Source organism: Carlito syrichta, unplaced genomic scaffold, assembly GCF_000164805.1.
Source record: "Carlito syrichta isolate Samal-C Ts95f unplaced genomic scaffold, Tarsius_syrichta-2.0.1 Scaffold311198, whole genome shotgun sequence".
Classification (NCBI taxonomy): domain Eukaryota; kingdom Metazoa; phylum Chordata; class Mammalia; order Primates; family Tarsiidae; genus Carlito; species Carlito syrichta.
In genome coordinates, this window is record NW_007255294.1 from 938869 (window position 1) to 955971 (window position 17103).

Below are 17103 nucleotides of genomic sequence, written 5' to 3' on the forward strand. Positions count from 1 at the left end.
AGTATTTTGTCAATTGATAATGCAACTTAGTTAACTGTTATTGTGCTATTGAGCATTTAGGTTATTTTTGCTTAGAAAGGAGTTTTTCTTTAAAATTAAATCTTTTTTCTTAATTATAAAAGTAGTGTGTATTAGTATAAAAAATAGAAAACAGGAAAAAAGTGGAATTAAGTATCAGTAGTTTCCACCAATAACAGCAGCTATTTTGGTGAATACCTTCTGGCCGTTTTCCTATAAATAATTATTTTGCAATTTGTATTTACACAAATATACGAAAGTGGTATTTGACAAGTTTTTTAAAAAATAATTTTTAAGGTCATACATTAAGTTAGCATTTTTCCAGGTAACCAGCCTTCATAACCATCATTCTAATGTCTGTATAGAATTCTGCCACATACATTCCACCATTTTCTAATTCACTCACCAGTTGTGCATTCAGATGTTTTTCAGTAGATGCAAGGGTTTTAAGAATTTATTTCAGAGTAAATATGCTGTGTTTTTATAGGTTCGTCTCACCCATGAAATTAAACACAAGAATATTGTAACTTTTCATGAATGGTATGAAACCAGCAATCATCTCTGGCTAGTAGTGGAACTCTGCACAGGTGAGAAAGATTGTGTATGAAGTGCTATGAATGTTGTATTGAAAAAAAGTTATTATCCTTTTATCTTCTATTGCAAATATAAGTAGTTGTTGATATTTTTTATTATGTTAATTTGAAAATATATTGCCTAATAGATATTAGGGAAGGGTAAAGTGCTAAGATGTTTTGTAAAAGGAAGGATTTATGTAAAATTCAATCTGGGGTTGACTTTAGTATATTATTAAATCACCTGCATAAAAATTTAGAAATATTTTAAAGTGATGATTAATAATCAAACACAATTTTTCAAGAAATAAAAACAAACATTTTAGGTTTTTGAACTGTTGGTTAGGTAATACATTTAGAGTGATTATCTTTTTGTTTGTATGAAAAGGATACTTGCACTTTATAAAATTTTTAGCAATGTGGACAAGTACAAAGATGAATCAACAAATAATTTGTTGTAACAAGTTATAGCTGTTGCTTCATACAACTTTCTGGAACTATATACAGGAAGAACAGTGACTAACTACATAGATATCTGGGCTTTTAGTTTCAACATTTAAAAAATTTAACAGGAGAAAAATATTATTAGTTAACTTCTATTTATACATTGAGTAATAATAAAGGATGAGTAAATATTAAGAGATATTGTAATTATTATTAGCTTTGAATCTAACCTGTTGTATTGGCACTTAGAATAATAAAACTTAATTATAAAAGAATTAATTTGAATTAATAACTTATTTGTATTTTTCTAAATTAATAGGTTAATACATTAATTATGGTTGGATTACTTCCATAGATGTATATACTGACAGGGTTATCAGGGGATACTCCTAGCATTACTTTTCGCTGAATTCAGCTGTTGTTTTTGTCCTCTGACCAGGTGTAATATCCTAACTCTAAGTATGTCTGTGATTGTACAAGGGTGACCCAGAATTATTTTTTAGAGGACAGGCCGCTTGTAGTACAGGTTTCCCCTGCTAGGTAACGTGTTCTAGGAACCCATAGGCATCAGTGTACCAGCTAGTGTTGTTGTGAGAGGCTGCATTCGGCTTCAGTGAATTTTTTTTTTTTTTTTTTGAGATTCTTTCAGTGCATTTGCCCATTTCATGATGGGTAGCTTATGAGTGCACCTGCCCACTCTGCACTTGAGTGTTCAGCAGTTTTTGACCAAAAATGGCATGACCCCTTTCCCACCCTCCCTATTCACCTGATCTTTTCCTGAATGACTTTTTTTTGTTGTTGTTTCCCCAATGAAAAATGTCCTCAAAGGGAAACGTTTTGTGATGGGGAAGAGGTAAACAAAAATGGCAGAAACACTAAAAGGCATCAAAATTGATGAGTTCAAAAACTGTTTTGAGCAGTGAAAAAAGCGTCTTGATAGGTGTATTGCATCAAATGGGGAGTACTTTGAAGGTGACCGAAATTTAAACATGTGAGAGTAAATATATAATTTTAATAAATACATTCTGTTTCTTTGGGTCCCCCCCATAATGGTTTTTCACCACCAAAATAAATAAACAAAACCCCCAATACATCTTACTTTTATTACGGTAATTCTTATTAAACTTTCAGTTGCCAGCAAAGACTGCTTTTTCTGAACTTGACTGTTGTAATCCTGACCCATTAAAAAAAGTTTGTTTCTAGCACTTAGATGGTAGAGATGTAACTGGGACCTTCGAAGAATATAGCAATGGAATTCACAGTGTGCCTGCCTTTGGCCTTTTATTTCGTCAGTGGTGCACACTAAGAGTGTGATTAACAGCCAAGGAAAGGCAATGTCATTTTTGTCACGTAGTACATTGCAGAATGTGACCTGACTGCACATGAGTAAACAAGACTACTTCATATAATGTTATTTAAATGCACAATTTTGGGCTAGTATTTAACATTAGTTTTTGCAGCTATTCATTTTCTGAGGAATCTGGGGTGATTATCCTTTCATTTCACCTGCTTTCTTCTCACCATTCTTCCATAGCAAGCAGGTGCTTTTCTGGAGCTGTCTGGGAACTTGGTCATAGACTTGTGTGCTTGGGCCACTGTGTTCACTCCATGTGTGTTTCACTTGCCAAACTGTCAGGGTTTACTGTCTTGATCATTTTTTAATGCTCAGTGTCTGCAAGCATAGAACCTCTCAGAGGTAGTTGGTGATGTTGGTGGGTTGAAATGGGTGATTTTAATTAACTTCTTGCAGGTGGTTCCTTAGAAACTGTTATTGCTCAAGATGAAAGCCTCCCAGAAGATGTTGTGAGAGAATTTGGGATTGATCTGATTACTGGATTACATCATCTTCATAAACTTGGCATTCTTTTTTGTGACATTTCTCCTAGGAAGGTAATTTATGAACTTTTGATTTCCTAACTGCTTCTGTCTCAATTTAGCGTGCATTCTCAAAAGCATTTTTATTATTATTATTTTTGGGTTGGACTCTTGCTCTGTTACCCAGGCTGAAGTGCAGTGGCACACTCACAGCCACCCACCCCAGTGTTGACCTGCTGGGCTCCGGCTATCCTTCCGCCTCAGCCTTCCAAGTAGCTGGAATTACAGGTGCGTGCTACTGCACCTGTAAATTAATCAAAATAAAATTTTGATTTATTGTAGAGATGAGGTCTCGCCAAGTTGCCAAGGCTGGTCTCGAACCTGCGGGCTCAGGCAATCCTCTCACCTCGGTCTCTCAAAGTGCTGGGATTACAGGCTGAGCCACTGAGCCCAGCCTGTTTTTATTTTTAAATAAACTTTAAGTGAACTTTTTAAAAATAAAAGATATCTAAGGTACTATATTTTAGTTACTTATTTAAGAGCTTTTTGAATGTGAATTCTCTCTTTTCAGAACTCTTTGAGTAATTACTTATTGCTGTTAAGGTATACTGTAAATGATGAACCCGGTAGGTCTTTAAGATAAGGTTCTTTCAGCTCTTAAATCATAGTGCACAGTTATGAACCATTATTTTAGTTTGATAGAGACATTCTTAACTATATGAGTATATGTGCAATTTTTGATATTATGGATCAAATATTTTCTTTTCTGGTAAAATGAATTATCCATAACTAAATGTGCTTCAGTATAGCAGAGTCATAGAAATCTGCTTAGTTTCTGAGTTCAATCAGTGCTGACACTTAGAAACTGTGTGATCCTGGACAAGTTACCCTGCTTCTCTTTGCCTTAGTTTCCTTATCTGTGATATGGGGATGGATGTTTTCAAGGTGGTTATGAGGACTACATATTTAGGCTAAGTTTCTAGGACACTTTTTGATACACAGTTGTTCTCAATTAGTGATTTTTATTTTTCTTTTTTTCCTGAGTCAGGATCTCACTGTCATGCAGGCTAGAGTGCAGTGGCACGATCATGGCTCATTTGTACCTCACACTCCTCGGCTCAAGGGATCCTCCTGCTTCCACCTCCTGAGTAGCTGGGACTACAGGTCACCACACCTGGCTAGTTTTTTGATTTTTTGTAGAGCTGAGGTTTCATTGTGTTGCCTGGACTGGTCTTGAACTCTTGGGCTCAAACAATCCTCTCACCTTGGCCTCCTAAAGTGCTGAGATTATGGGCATGAGCCACCGCGCCCAGCCTATTATTGTCTTTATAAGTACATACTCTTAGGAACTGGACATACTACTTGTCTGAGTTTTTACTTCTTTTTCTTTAATGTATTCCAATGAAATTAAAAGTCACATATTTCACTTTTAATTTTATTTTTGTAGGCCATCTGTATGAGAAGTTAATTAAATCTAAAAGAGAAAACTCCATAAAAACTCTGTCTGATGAGTAAATGTTCTTGTTTGAAATACTCTGAAGTCTGCAGCCACTCAACTGTCATTGTAGTGCTGAAAGTAGCTATAGACAGCATGTAAATGCATGGGTGTGGCTATATTTCAATAACTTTATTTATGTACACTGAAATGTGAATTTCATATAATTTTCACATGTCAAAATTATTCTTTGTTCGATTAAAAACAAAAAACTCTTTAGAAAGATAAAAACTACTCTTAGCTCATAGCTGTACAGAAACAGGCAGTGGCAGGGATTTGACCCAGAGGCTGTAGTTTGCCAATATATGTATAGGAATAGTTTCATGATGTTTGTTATCGGCCGTTATGATCTAAGGAATTCAGGCTGATTTGTAATGGAACCTGTGCTCAGGGGTTAGCAGAGGTTGAACAGGATTCCTGTTTCTGTGAATAAACTTTTATTGGAACACAGCTGTACCCTTTCATTTATGTGTTATTGGTGGCTTCTGTTATGTAACAACAGTAGAGTTGAGTAATCAGGACAAAGAATGTATTGCTTGCAAAGTCTTAAATATTTACCAGCTGGCTCTTTAAAACAAAGATCCTTGTCAGTGGTTCCCTGGTCCAGCAGTATTAGCCTTACTTGGGTTTTGTTAGAAATGAGCCCCACCCCAGACCTGTTGAATCAGAAACTTTGGAGGTAGTGACTAGTTGTCTGTACTTTAATAAGTCCTCCAGGGGATTCTGATGCTTAAATAAATTTAAAAGCTACTGTTGTAGACCAACAGACATTCTTAGGAAGTATATGTGACTAGAAGTTAAGGGTTAACATCAAATTCCCTTTAAAAAACTCAAAGCCATCTGACCCAGAAATACTATTAATGACTCTAGAGGAAACAATAAATTAATAGAACATTGGCTCCTGGCATTTCCAATAATCAACTTATACCTTCTAATCAGAGATTATATTACCTGACTTGAGCACTTATCACATGCCAGTGACTGTCATAAGCCCTTTGTATGTATTAACTTCAGTGAATCTTTACAACAGTCTGAAGAGTTAGGTATTACTTTTCCTGTTTTATAGGTGAACAGACTGAGGATTAGAAGGGCTAAATAAATTATTCTGGGCCAGACAGCAAGTAAGTGGTGGACCTGGGGCTAAAATCCAGATTTCTAACTTCAGAACCCTAGTTTTAACCCTACATTATACTTCCTTTCTTGAATAAACCACATACTTGGGCAGGTGGGTTTTCAAATCCTTTTTCAGCTGTCAGGGTTGGCAAATGTAGATTGTTCTATAGACATTGTTCTTTAACTTACTCAAAAGCCTGAAGTTTCCCTCTATGGTTATGTATACATCTGGGAATGTACGATTTAATTTTTGACTTTTTTTTTTTTTTTTTTGATTTGGGGTCTCACTCTGTCGCCCAGACTGGAGTGCAGTGGCCGTTCCTGGCCACCGCAGCCTCAACCTGCTGGGCTCCGGCGATCCTTCCGCCTCAGCCTTCTGAGTAGCCGGAATTACAGGCATGTGCTACCACGCCCAGCTGATTTTTTGATTTATTGTAGAGATGAGGTCTCGCTGCCCAGGCGGGTCTCGAACCCGCGGGCTCAGGCAATCCACTCACCTCAGCCTCCCAAAGGCGCGGATTACAGGCTGAGCCACTGAACCCGGCTGACTCTATTATTAAAATGTGTTTTTTGAGTTTCTTTCTAAAAAAAATTGTAAGCATTAATTTTTCTGAGTTGTGATGGATCAAGAAAGCCAATGGTCAAAAGTTCTTTAGTAACTATAAGAGGTACTGATGTATGTACAAACTAAGGTGAATTTGTTTCTGAAAATATTTATTTTTTAATCTTCACAGATACTCTTGGAAGGGCCTGGCACATTGAAGTTCAGCAATTTTTGCTTGGCAAAAGTGGAAGGTGAAAATTTGGAAGAGTTCTTTGCTTTGGTGGCAGCAGAAGAAGGAGGAGGTGATAGTGGGGAGAATGTCCTGAAGAAAAGCATGAAAAATAGAGTCAAAGGTTTGTGAACCTGGAGAATTGGGGACCACCCAAGTTCTGTTTAGGAGATGATGTGGATCTTTTGTTTTGGCAGTCAAATAATGTACTGCAAATAATAATGACCAGGAGACATAGTCTAGACACAGGAATGGCTTTGTCCATGGCCTTAACTGTGTCAGACGTGGGAGACCTTTAACAAAGCCTGCATGACCTCTAATAAAGCCTGTGTCTTTTCCTTGGCTTTGTATTTTACTGACCACTCATTAGCACATAAGATAGAGGTTTAAACACTAGGAACAGAGCCTGGCACACACTAGTGGCCCAATAGATATTTCCTCAATATGATCGAGTGGTAGATATTCTGCAATTGAGGCAGATTTCTAGGGGTGCATTTTTGGCAGGTGGTTTTGACAGTGAGATGAGGTTGGGGGTGTTAAAAATTGAAGGGAGAATCTGAAGTGATACCTTTTGGGGGAAGTGGTAAAAAGATCTTTCCTTCTCAAGTTCCATGTTCAGGTGCTTGAGACTTTGGACCATCAACACTCCATGATACACACCAAGTTGTGTGATAGTGAAAGGAAAGGGTACTATAAGAGAGGGCAGCATCCTTGGACTTTGTAGTTATGTGGCCCAGGGATTAGAAGCATGAGGGAAGAGCACAAAAAGCAACAGCTTCATTGTAGGCTTCATAAATATGACCAAGGAAATTTAATTTTCAGGGCCAGCCTTGTATAGTAAGATTTCATACCCAAGAAGAAGGCTCTTAATGTCCCCAAATTGCATTCTATAGAATGACCAGCATTCCATGACAATGACTATTATGAACTATGTTAGTAGAATATTAAGTTCTGAATTATTGTTTGCGATGCTATTATGGAAAACAGGAAGGTGGTATATTTCAGGAAAGCATATTTAGTAAGGGGAAGAAGGCTGTGTTGTAGAGAAGTGTGTCAGAAGTCCTAGCAGTGATGCTTACTTCTGAGCTTAATCCAAGAACAGTCTCCATGAGTGGGGCAAGTTAGCCTCTTTAGTCACAGGTGGAAGACACTCTTGTGACCAGCAAGACAGTATCAGTCCTGACCTTTGGGGATCATCCATGTTATAGGCAACTCACTTTCATGTCCCTGTGGTATAAAGATAAGAGTAAAATGTAAAAACATTTCTGTTTTTCTGAAGGCTCTGAGGATTCATTCTAAGTGTGACCACGAACAAGGCACATGAAATAAACACCTACCTTGCCTTTTGACCTATGTGAATGTTGGATGTTGTGGTGGGGTTGATGATAGGTCAGTAGTGGCATATACTGTCAGAAATCTGTTAACATTGATGCTGGTGTTAGATACTGATGAGTGAAAAGAGAGCGTTTTCGGTTGGCATGCATGAAGTTAATATTACAAAGAGCTTCTCATAAGTTCACCTGGATTCTAGTTCTGTCTTTTTATCTTTGTAACCTTAAGAATAATGTCACATAGCTTCTAAGAGTTTTAATTTCCTGTGTAAAGTTAGGGGGTTAAACTGGATCAAAGGACCCAAATTTAAGGACAGGAAAGTCTTATAAGATTTCATACTCAAGAAGAAGGCTCTTAATGTCCACACGAAGTGGTCCCGTTTGAGGGAATGGTGAGGATTGTGTTGACCTGGGCTCACTTCTGACTCAGTGTTGTTGACTGAGAGAAGCTGGAAGTCTGGACTGATTTAGGAAATTATTTTCAAGTTTAGAATCCTCTCCCTGCAGGTTAGTGTTGTGGTTCTCAGACCTAATCCCTGACTGCTTCTCTGCTCTTGTGGAGGCTGTGAGAATGTGCCTCGTCCTTCAACTGCAGGGAGTACAATTGACTGTGGTCTCTGGCTACACAAGGAGGAAATTCATCACTTACTCTGAGGCCACATGTACCATAACTGCCCCCAACTAACAGGGGAGCATGGTGGGAACACTAAGGGAGGCCTCTTTCTGGGAGATATTCTGGTGGTGACGTGGGTTAGGGATCTCTATCTTGCAGAACCCTAGACTACATGGCATCTATCTAAGGATGCTTCCATTTAAGTTTCTTTCTCTCTCTTTTTACTGAGAGTCCACCATGCATTGTGATCAGACCGGTTTTTCCCATCTTTTCTCACATGTGTTTCCTGTAATAAAATCCTTGTTTTAGAGTCTGCTTCTCGGAGGGCCCAGACTGACAGTTCTCATTCTACCCCCACCGTTGTCCTTCTGTTCCAGCAATACACTGTTTACAGTCTCCTGCATATGTCACATGACTGCTGGCACCTGTGCCCTTATTCTTTTGCTTTCTCTTTGTCTTGGCTTCAGCTTTCTTTTCTTTTCTTTTTTTTTTTTGAGCTGGAGTCTCACTCTATTGCCCAGACTGGAGTGCAGTGGCTGCTACCAGCCACCGCAGCCTCAACCTGCTGGGCTCCGGCGATCCTTCCGCTTCAGCCTTCCAAGTAGCTGGAACTACAGGCGCGCACTACCATGCCCGGCTAATTTTTTTAAATTTTATTTTATTGTAGAGATGAGGTCTCGCCAAGTTGCCCAGGCGGGTCTCGAATCTGCAGGCTCAGGCAATTCACTCACCTCAGGCTCCCAAAGCGCGGGATTACAGGCTGAGCCACCGAGCCCAGCCTTCAACTTTCTTGAAGAAATCTCCCTTACTTCCTTGTCCCTCTGGGTGATGGGATTTTACTGGACGAAAAACTTTTTTTTTTTTTTTTTTGGAGTTAGAGTCTGTGTTGCCCAGGCTGGAGTACAGCGGCATCATCACAGCTCACTGCAACCTTGATCTCCTGGGCTCTGGCAATCCTTCCATCTCAGCTTCTTGAGTAACTGGGACTACAGGCATGTGCCACCGTGCCTGGCTAATTTTTTGATTTCTTTTTTGTAGAGTCTCACTATGTTGTCCAAGGCTGATCTCGAACTCCTGGGCTCAAGCCTGGTCCTCCCAAAGTGCTGGGATTTCAGACATGAGCTGCTGTACCTGCCCCTTTTCTTTGAGACAAGGTCTCTCTGTTGGACAGGCTTCAAGCAATCCTTTTGTTTCTGAACTGAATACTCAGGTGTTGGTTCTTTTCTTCTATTATTTTTATAATGTTGTGTGTGTAAATCTATTGTTGAACTTATGTAATAAAATTTTCTGTGTTTGTCTTTTTCCATTTGATTGTGAATGTAGGGACTTTATATTCTTGTGTTCATTATTGTATTTATTTGTTAATTCCACATTTATTTATTAATCTGACAAAAATTTAGGCATGTTTAAGGCACTGGAAATATGGATGAGAAAACAGACATTCATATTCAACAGATATTAACGAAGCGCCTATCACACATTGGACAGGGTGCCAGAGCACCCGATGGGCCTTCTTTGTCTTTGTTTCCTCAGCATCTGGTGCAGGCAGTGGGCCCTCTGTGATGTTTTGCTGAACAAATGTATGTGTGTGTGAAAAGTGATAGCACAGCAAACATGATCCATAGGAGAACTTTTCAGCCATGCATCGGGACACTACGAGGCTGCTTGTTTGGCTGCAATGAGCCCTTGAGATATGATTTGCGGAAGGTTTACTTCAGGGGAAACTTGATTCCAAGTCATTGTGAATATTTCCTTCATGGAGACAGGATTCTCACTAGGAGGTGGAATAGTGGAAGGAATGTGCACCAGGGAGAGTCTAGGACCCTTTGTTTTGGCGAGTGCTCTGCAATTGCCCTGCTGTGTGACTCGTAAAACGCTAAGGGCCCCTCCAAGCTGCAGTTTCTCAACTCAGTGAATAAGGGAGTTTTCTGGCTCTAAAGTATGGGATTTCTGTGTAATACTAAACTTAATAGTATATGTGGGACACTAAATATTTCCTTTTCTCTCTCTGGATAGTTGGTAGAATTGCATTTCCCTCTGGCCAAAGCCAACCAAGTATGATCAGAAGTGATGTGATTTACTTTAAGGTGGGAATTTTGGGAGCCAGTATTCAATTTGTTACATTCTTTCTGCCTGCCTTGTGATCCAGGAAGCATGAGTTGAGATGGAGCCTTTGTCAGCCTGGCTCTGTGAATAACTGTGAGAATCAGAGCCCCTTTTCTGATTTTTGATGGACATGTTTGAGTTATAAATAAACCTTGGCTAAGCCAGTGGGATTTTGGGGTTGTTACTGCAACTTCACTCGAGCTATTTTTTTTTTTGATTTGGAGTCTCACTGTCACCCAGACTGGGGTGCAGTGGCCACTCCCGGCCACCACAGGTTCTACCTGCTGGGCTCTGGCAATCCTTCCGCCTCAGTCTTCCAAGTAGCTGGAACTACAGGCGCGTGCTACCACACCCGGCTAATTTTTGATTTATTGTAGAAATGAAGTCTCGCCAAGTTGCCCAGGTGGGTCTCGAACCCCCGGGTTCAGGCAATCCACTCACCTCAGCCTCCCAAAGCGGGGGTTACAGGCTGAGCCACCAAGCTGGCAACTCGAGCTATTCTAATTGAAACAGTGTAGTAGAAGGGTCTTTTCTTTTGACTATTCAAATTGTTAATTAAAAATAAGAATGTAACTAAATGTGCTGCCTCTCTCTCTCAGGTGGTTTTTCAAAATCTATATTTATACATATCCTTTGTAAAATATAATCTTAGAATTAGAAGACATTTACAAATATGAAACACACATAAAGTTTTATTCATGTGTATATTTTCTTCCTGCTGTTTTTCATCTTACCAGATCTCTGCAGGGAAGGTTTGCATTGCAGATGTCTAACAGTTATTCTTTACACTTTGCTTTTAGGATCACCTATATACACAGCACCAGAAATTGTGAGGGGTACTGACTTTTCCATCACGAGTGACCTCTGGTCTTTGGGCTGTCTGCTGTATGAAATGTTTTCAGGTGATTATCAGTATAAAATCAGAGCTAGATTAAAACAAACAAAACCAGGTTAAGTCTGTAGTTTGCAGATATTTTACCTATAAGGTGTTTTTAAAAAGCTGGTTTTATTACATTATACATACTGAATTTTTGATTGAATTGCTTAGTGATTTAGGCATATGCAGATTCTTAGGAACTTTTTGACACATGGGTAGTTTTTCATGATAATCATCTAGAATGTTGAAATGTGCCTAACTAGTAAAAAAATATGATTATTAGAAATTTGTATTAAAGGGACCTTTTTTTTTTGAGTTGGAGTCTCACTCTGTCGCCCAGACTGGAGTGCAGTGGCCGCTCCCGGCCACCGCAGCCTTGACCTGCTGGGCTCCGGCGATCCTTCTGGCTCAGCCTTCCAAGTAGCTGGAATTACAGGCACGCACTACCACGCCTGGCTAATTTTTTGATTTAGTGTAGAGATGAGGTCTCGCCTGCCCAGGCGGGTCTCGAACCCTCAGGCTCAGGCAATCCAGTCACCTCAGCCTCCCAAAGGTGCGGGATTACAGGCTGAGCCACCGAGCCCGGCTTAAAGGGACCTTTTGACTATCAATTATTCAGATGTGTTGAATGGCTCATGCAACCCTTGGATCACAGGAGTGGTCTGTATGTGAATTTGTGAATTTGTTAGGATATACATTTTGAATTAGAGAATTATGAAAAAATATATATACAGTGCCTTGTACTTACTAGGCATTCAGTAATTGCCTATATAATTTTTCTGTAAATTGTGTAATCCTGAAATATCTGTAGTTGAGATTAGTTTAGAATTATTGGTGATAGAAAACTGTTATTTAATTTTGCAAGTTTTCATGTGATTTCAGGAAAACCTCCATTCTTCTCAGAAAGTCTTCCAGAATTAACTCAAAAGATCTTATATGAAGATCCATTGCCACCTATTCCAAAAGGTAAGATTTCTTATGATAAATGGAGGTAATTTACATTTTTCATTGATTAAAGGTGTGCCTTTTATCCAAAGGCTTTTTAAAATTGATTCATAACTGACCCCAAGAGTTATATTTTATAAATGGTCTCAAATTGATAGTTTTAGAAGTGTAGCATTTTCTTTCTCATGTTTAAAAGGTATTGGAATGGAAAACAAAATACAGCTAATAGCTAATAGTCTCCCTTTTAGTTTTAGTTTTTTTTTTTTTGAGTCAGGGTATCACTGTGTTGCTCAGACTAGAGTGCAGTGGCATGATCACAGCTCACTGTAGCCTGGCCTTTTGGGCTCAGGTGATTCTTCTGCCTCAGCCACCTAAGTAGCTGGGACTGCAGGTGTGCAGCACCCTTCTCTCCCCTGCCCTCCCCTTCGTTCAGGCACCCTTATGATAAGGTAGCTGGAATTACAGGCATGCACTACCTCCCCGTTCCCAGACAGATATTGACTACCATGAATCCTACCTCCCTTCCCCCCCCATAGTTTCCCACCACTGTCAGTCTTTTTTTTTGTATTACGGTGGATGTTCAAGGTCCAATATATGAGTGAGAATGTGTGATACTCAGATCTTTGTTTCTGTGAGAGATCACTCAGTATTATTGACTCTAGTTCCATCCAGGTTGCTGCGAAATTCATGATTTTGTTCTTTTTTATGGCTGCATAGTATTCCATTGTGTATATGTACTACATTTTCTTAATCCAGTCCTCTTTTGATGGACAGCATGGTTGGTTCCAGGTTCTTGCTATTGTGAACAATGCTGTGATAAACATTTGTGTGCAGGTATCTTTTTGATAAAGTGATTTGAGTTCTTCAGGGTATATTCCCAGTAGGGGGATTGCAGAGTCATATGGGAGGTCGATATTTAAAGATTTTAGGAATCGCCACACTGCTTTCCACAGAGGTTGCACTAGTTTGCGCTCCCACCAACAGTGTAGAAGTGTTCCCTTTTCGCCACACCCTCTCCAGCAACTGTTATTTTTTGTTATTGATCATGGCCATTCTGACTGGAGTTAGGTGGTATCTTAGTGTGGTTTTGATTTGCATCTCCCTGATGATTAGTGAGGTCTTCCTTTGTGAAGTGTCTGTCCATATCTTTTGCCCATTTTATAATGGGGTTGTTTGTTTTTTTCTTTTTAGCACGTTTGAGTTCCTTGTAGATCCAAGATGTTAAGCCTTTGTTAGACCTGGAGTTGGCAAATACTTTTTCCCAGTCTGTAGGCTGTTTCCCTGCTCTCTTGATGGTTTCTTTGGCTTTGCAGAAGCGTGTCAGTTTAATGAGGTCCCACTTGTCTATCTTATCTCTTATGGCCTCTGGGTTTTGGGTTTTGTTCAGGAATTGGATGCCAGTTCCGATTTCTATGAGGGTATGTCCTTCATTTTCTAAGGTTCTTATGGTTTGAGGTTTTACATTTAGGTCTCTGATCCATTTGGAGTTAATTTTTGTGTATGGGGATAGATAGGGGTCCTGTTTCAATCTTCTGCATGTGGTCAGCCAATTTTCCCAGCACCATTTACTGAATAGGTTCTCCTCTCCCCAGTGGTAGGTGGTGGAGGCTTTGTCGAAGATGAGTTGGTTGGGAAATTGAGGTTTCACTTCTGGAATCTCAATTCTATTCCATTGATCTATATGTCTGTTTCTATACCAGTACCAAGCTGTATTGATGTAGCTTTATAGTAAAGTTTGAAGTCTGGTAATGTGATACTGCCTGCTTTGTTTTTTTTGCTGAGGATTGTTCTGGCTATTCTTGGTCGTTTGTGTTTCCATATGAATTCCTGTGTTGTTTTTTCTAGGTCTGAGAAGAATGTTGCTGGTAATTTGATAGGTATTGCATTGAATCTGTAGATTGCCTTAGGTAAGATGGACATCTTTACAATGTTGATTCTCCCAACCCATGAGCATTGGATATTTTTCCACTTGTTTGTGTCATCTTTGATTTCTTTGAGCAGTGTTTTGTAGTTTTCATTGTAAAGGTCTTTCACATCTCTGGTTAGGAAGATGCCAAGGTATTTTCATTTTTTTTGGTGGCAATTGTGAATGGGATTATGCTTTTTATTTGGGTTTCTGTTTGTTTATTATTGGTGTAAAGAAATGCGATTGTCTTTTGCACATTTATTTTATATCCTGAGACTTTGTCAAAGGCCTTTATCAGTGTAAGGAGGTTTTTGACAGATTCTCTTGGGTTTTCAAGGTACACGATCATGTCATCTGCAAAGAGAGATAACTTGACTTCCTCTTTTCCTATTCGGATATCCCTGATTGCCTTCTCTTCTCTGATTGCTCTAGTCAGGACTTCCAATACTATATTGAACAGGAAGGGAGAGAGTGGGCATCCTTGTCTTGTTCCAGTTTTCAGGGGAAATGGTTCCAATTTTTGTCCATTTAGGAGTATGCTGGCTATGGGTTTCTTGTAGATGGCTTTTACTATTTTGAGGTATTTTCTCCATATGCCTAGATGTTTGAGTGTTTTTATCAAGAAGGGGTGCTGGATTTTATCAAAAGCTTTTTCTGCATCTAATGATATAATCATGTGGTTTTTGTCTTGACATCTGTTGATGTATTTAATTACATTTATGGTTTTACGAATGTTGAACCAGCCTTGCATCCCAGGGATGAAGCCTACTTGGTCATGATGGATGATTTTTGAGATGTGTTGTTCAATCCGATTTGCTAGGATCTTTTTGAGAATTTTAGCATCTATGTTCATCAAAGATATTGGCCTGTAGTTCTCTTTCTTTGTTGGGTCTTTACCTGGCTTGGGTATCAATGTGATATTAGCTTCGTAAAATGATTTGGGGAGAATTCTGTCTTTCTCAATCACCTGGAATACCTTCAGTGGGATTGGTATCAGCTCCTCCTTAAATGTCTTGTAGAATTCTGCTGGAAAGCCATCTGGACCTGGACTTTTTTTGTAGGTAGTTTTCTTATTATGTAGTCAATTTCCTTGATTGTTATTGGTCTATTTAGGGTCTCAATTTCTTCTTGTGTCAACCTAGGCAGGTTTTGTGATGTCAGGAAGTCCTCCATTTCCTTAAGGTTTTCAAGTTTGTTTCCATACAAGTGTACGTAGTAGCCTCTAATGATCTTTTGTATTTCTTCAGGGTCAGATGTGACTTCATCTTTTGTGTTTCTGATTGTGTTTATTTGGGCTTTTTCTCTCTTTTTCTTGGTCAGTCTAGCTAGGGGACCATCGATCTTGTTTATCCTTTCGAAGAACCAGCTTTTTGTTTCATTGATTTTTTTTGTATTATCTTTTTGTCTTCTATGTCCTGGATTTGGGCTTTTATTTTGGTGATCTGGATTCTTCTGCTGAAATTAGGGTTTTGATGGTCTTGCTTTTCCAGCTTTCTTAGGTGGCTTGTTAGGCTATTAATTTGTGATCCTTCCATTTTCTTCATGTGCCTTTGTAGGGATGTAAATTCTCCTCTTACTACAGGTTTCATGGCGTCCCAAAGATTTTGGTAAGATGTTTCTTCATTTTCATTTGTTTCCAGGTTTTTTTTAATATCTGTTTTGATTTCATTGTTGACCCAGGACCCTTAAAAGTTTTAAAAATCCTTAAAACTAGATGTAGTTGTAGTATTTTAAAAGTGTTGGAATTTTAATCATATAAATTATGAGTAATATAACAATCTATCATTAGCAATAATTTTAAGGAAAGAAAAGAAAAATGAAAGAGGGTACAAACATAGTACAATATTTTGCTGTATACATTAAAGAAGTTAATCTAAGTTGGGCATGGTGGCACATTCTTGTAATCTCAGCTACTTGGGAGGCTGAGGCAGGAGGATCACTTGAGGTTAGGAGTCTGAGGCTGCAGTTTGCTATGATTGTGCCACTGCATTCCAACCTAAGTGATAGATAGAGTGAGACCCTGTCTCTAAAACAACAATAACAACAAAAACAACAACAACAACAAAAACTCATAACAATAATTGTTATAGAATTCTGTTTTCATCTGTCTTAAGATTAACTCTTTTTCTGTTGTTGTTTTTATTTTTATTTTTAGAGACAGAGTCTTGCTCTGTTGGCCAGGCTACAGTACAGTGACATACTCATAGCTTATTGCAACTTTGAACTCATGGACTCAAGCAGTTGTCCTGCCTCAGCCTCCCAAGTAGCTAGAATTACAGGTGTGCACCACCATATCCAGATAATTTTTAATTTTTTTTTTTTTGTAGAGATGGGGTCTCATTATGTTGCCCAGACTGGTCTTGAACTTCTGGCTTCCAAGTGATTCTCCTACCCTCACCCTCCCAAAGCCCTGGGCGTATAGGCATGAGCCATTGTGCCCAACCTGCGGTGAATTTTTAAAAGAAAAGATTTTCAGAAGTAATGAATGGAGGAAATAGGAATACCAGATATTTTCAATTTTTCAAGAATCATCCTAGGTACATAATATTGATATTTTGAAAAATAGTCTGTCTTTCTTAAAAGCTGTGGGTTTTTTTGCTTTCATTTGCTTTGTCTTTCTGTAGAAATCAGTCATTCCTATTTCCTGTAATGATGGTTCTGATTTTTTGTTTTAAATACTCACAGTATTAATTACTTTATTCTCCTGTAAGTTAAAGGAAGCGACACCTGAAAATGAAGGTGTTAAGGGTTTGATCAAGATATCACTTGGCTGGACTCAGTGGCTAAGCCTGTAATCCCAGCACTTTGGAGGCTGAGGGGAGTGGATTGTCTGAGTCCACGTGTTCAAGACCAACCTGGGCAACTTGGCAAGACCTCGTCTCTACAATAAATAAAAAAAAAATTAGCTGGACATGGCATTGCGTGCCTGTAGTTCCAGCTACTTGGAAGACTGAAGTGGAAGGATTGCCGGAGCCCAGTAGGTCAATGCTGGAGTGGCTGTGAGTGTGCCACGGCACTCCAGCCTGGGTGACAGAGTGAGACTCTAACTCAAAGAAAAAAAAAAAAAAGATATCACTCAAACACAGGCAAAGTGG

The 17103-nt window shown here is 39.0% G+C and overlaps 1 protein-coding gene across 1 annotated transcript in view; it reads left to right on the top strand.

Annotated features, from left to right (window-relative positions):
• The window catches only part of ULK4 (unc-51 like kinase 4), a 244877-nt gene that overhangs the window by 14448 nt on the left and 213326 nt on the right, over window positions 1-17103 (top strand). The window contains exons 2-6 of the mRNA XM_008068561.2: window positions 506-605; window positions 2785-2924; window positions 6192-6354; window positions 11081-11182; window positions 12040-12123. Of these exons, the coding sequence (XP_008066752.2) occupies window positions 506-605; window positions 2785-2924; window positions 6192-6354; window positions 11081-11182; window positions 12040-12123 (589 nt within the window). The remainder of the gene's footprint in view (window positions 1-505; window positions 606-2784; window positions 2925-6191; window positions 6355-11080; window positions 11183-12039; window positions 12124-17103) is intronic.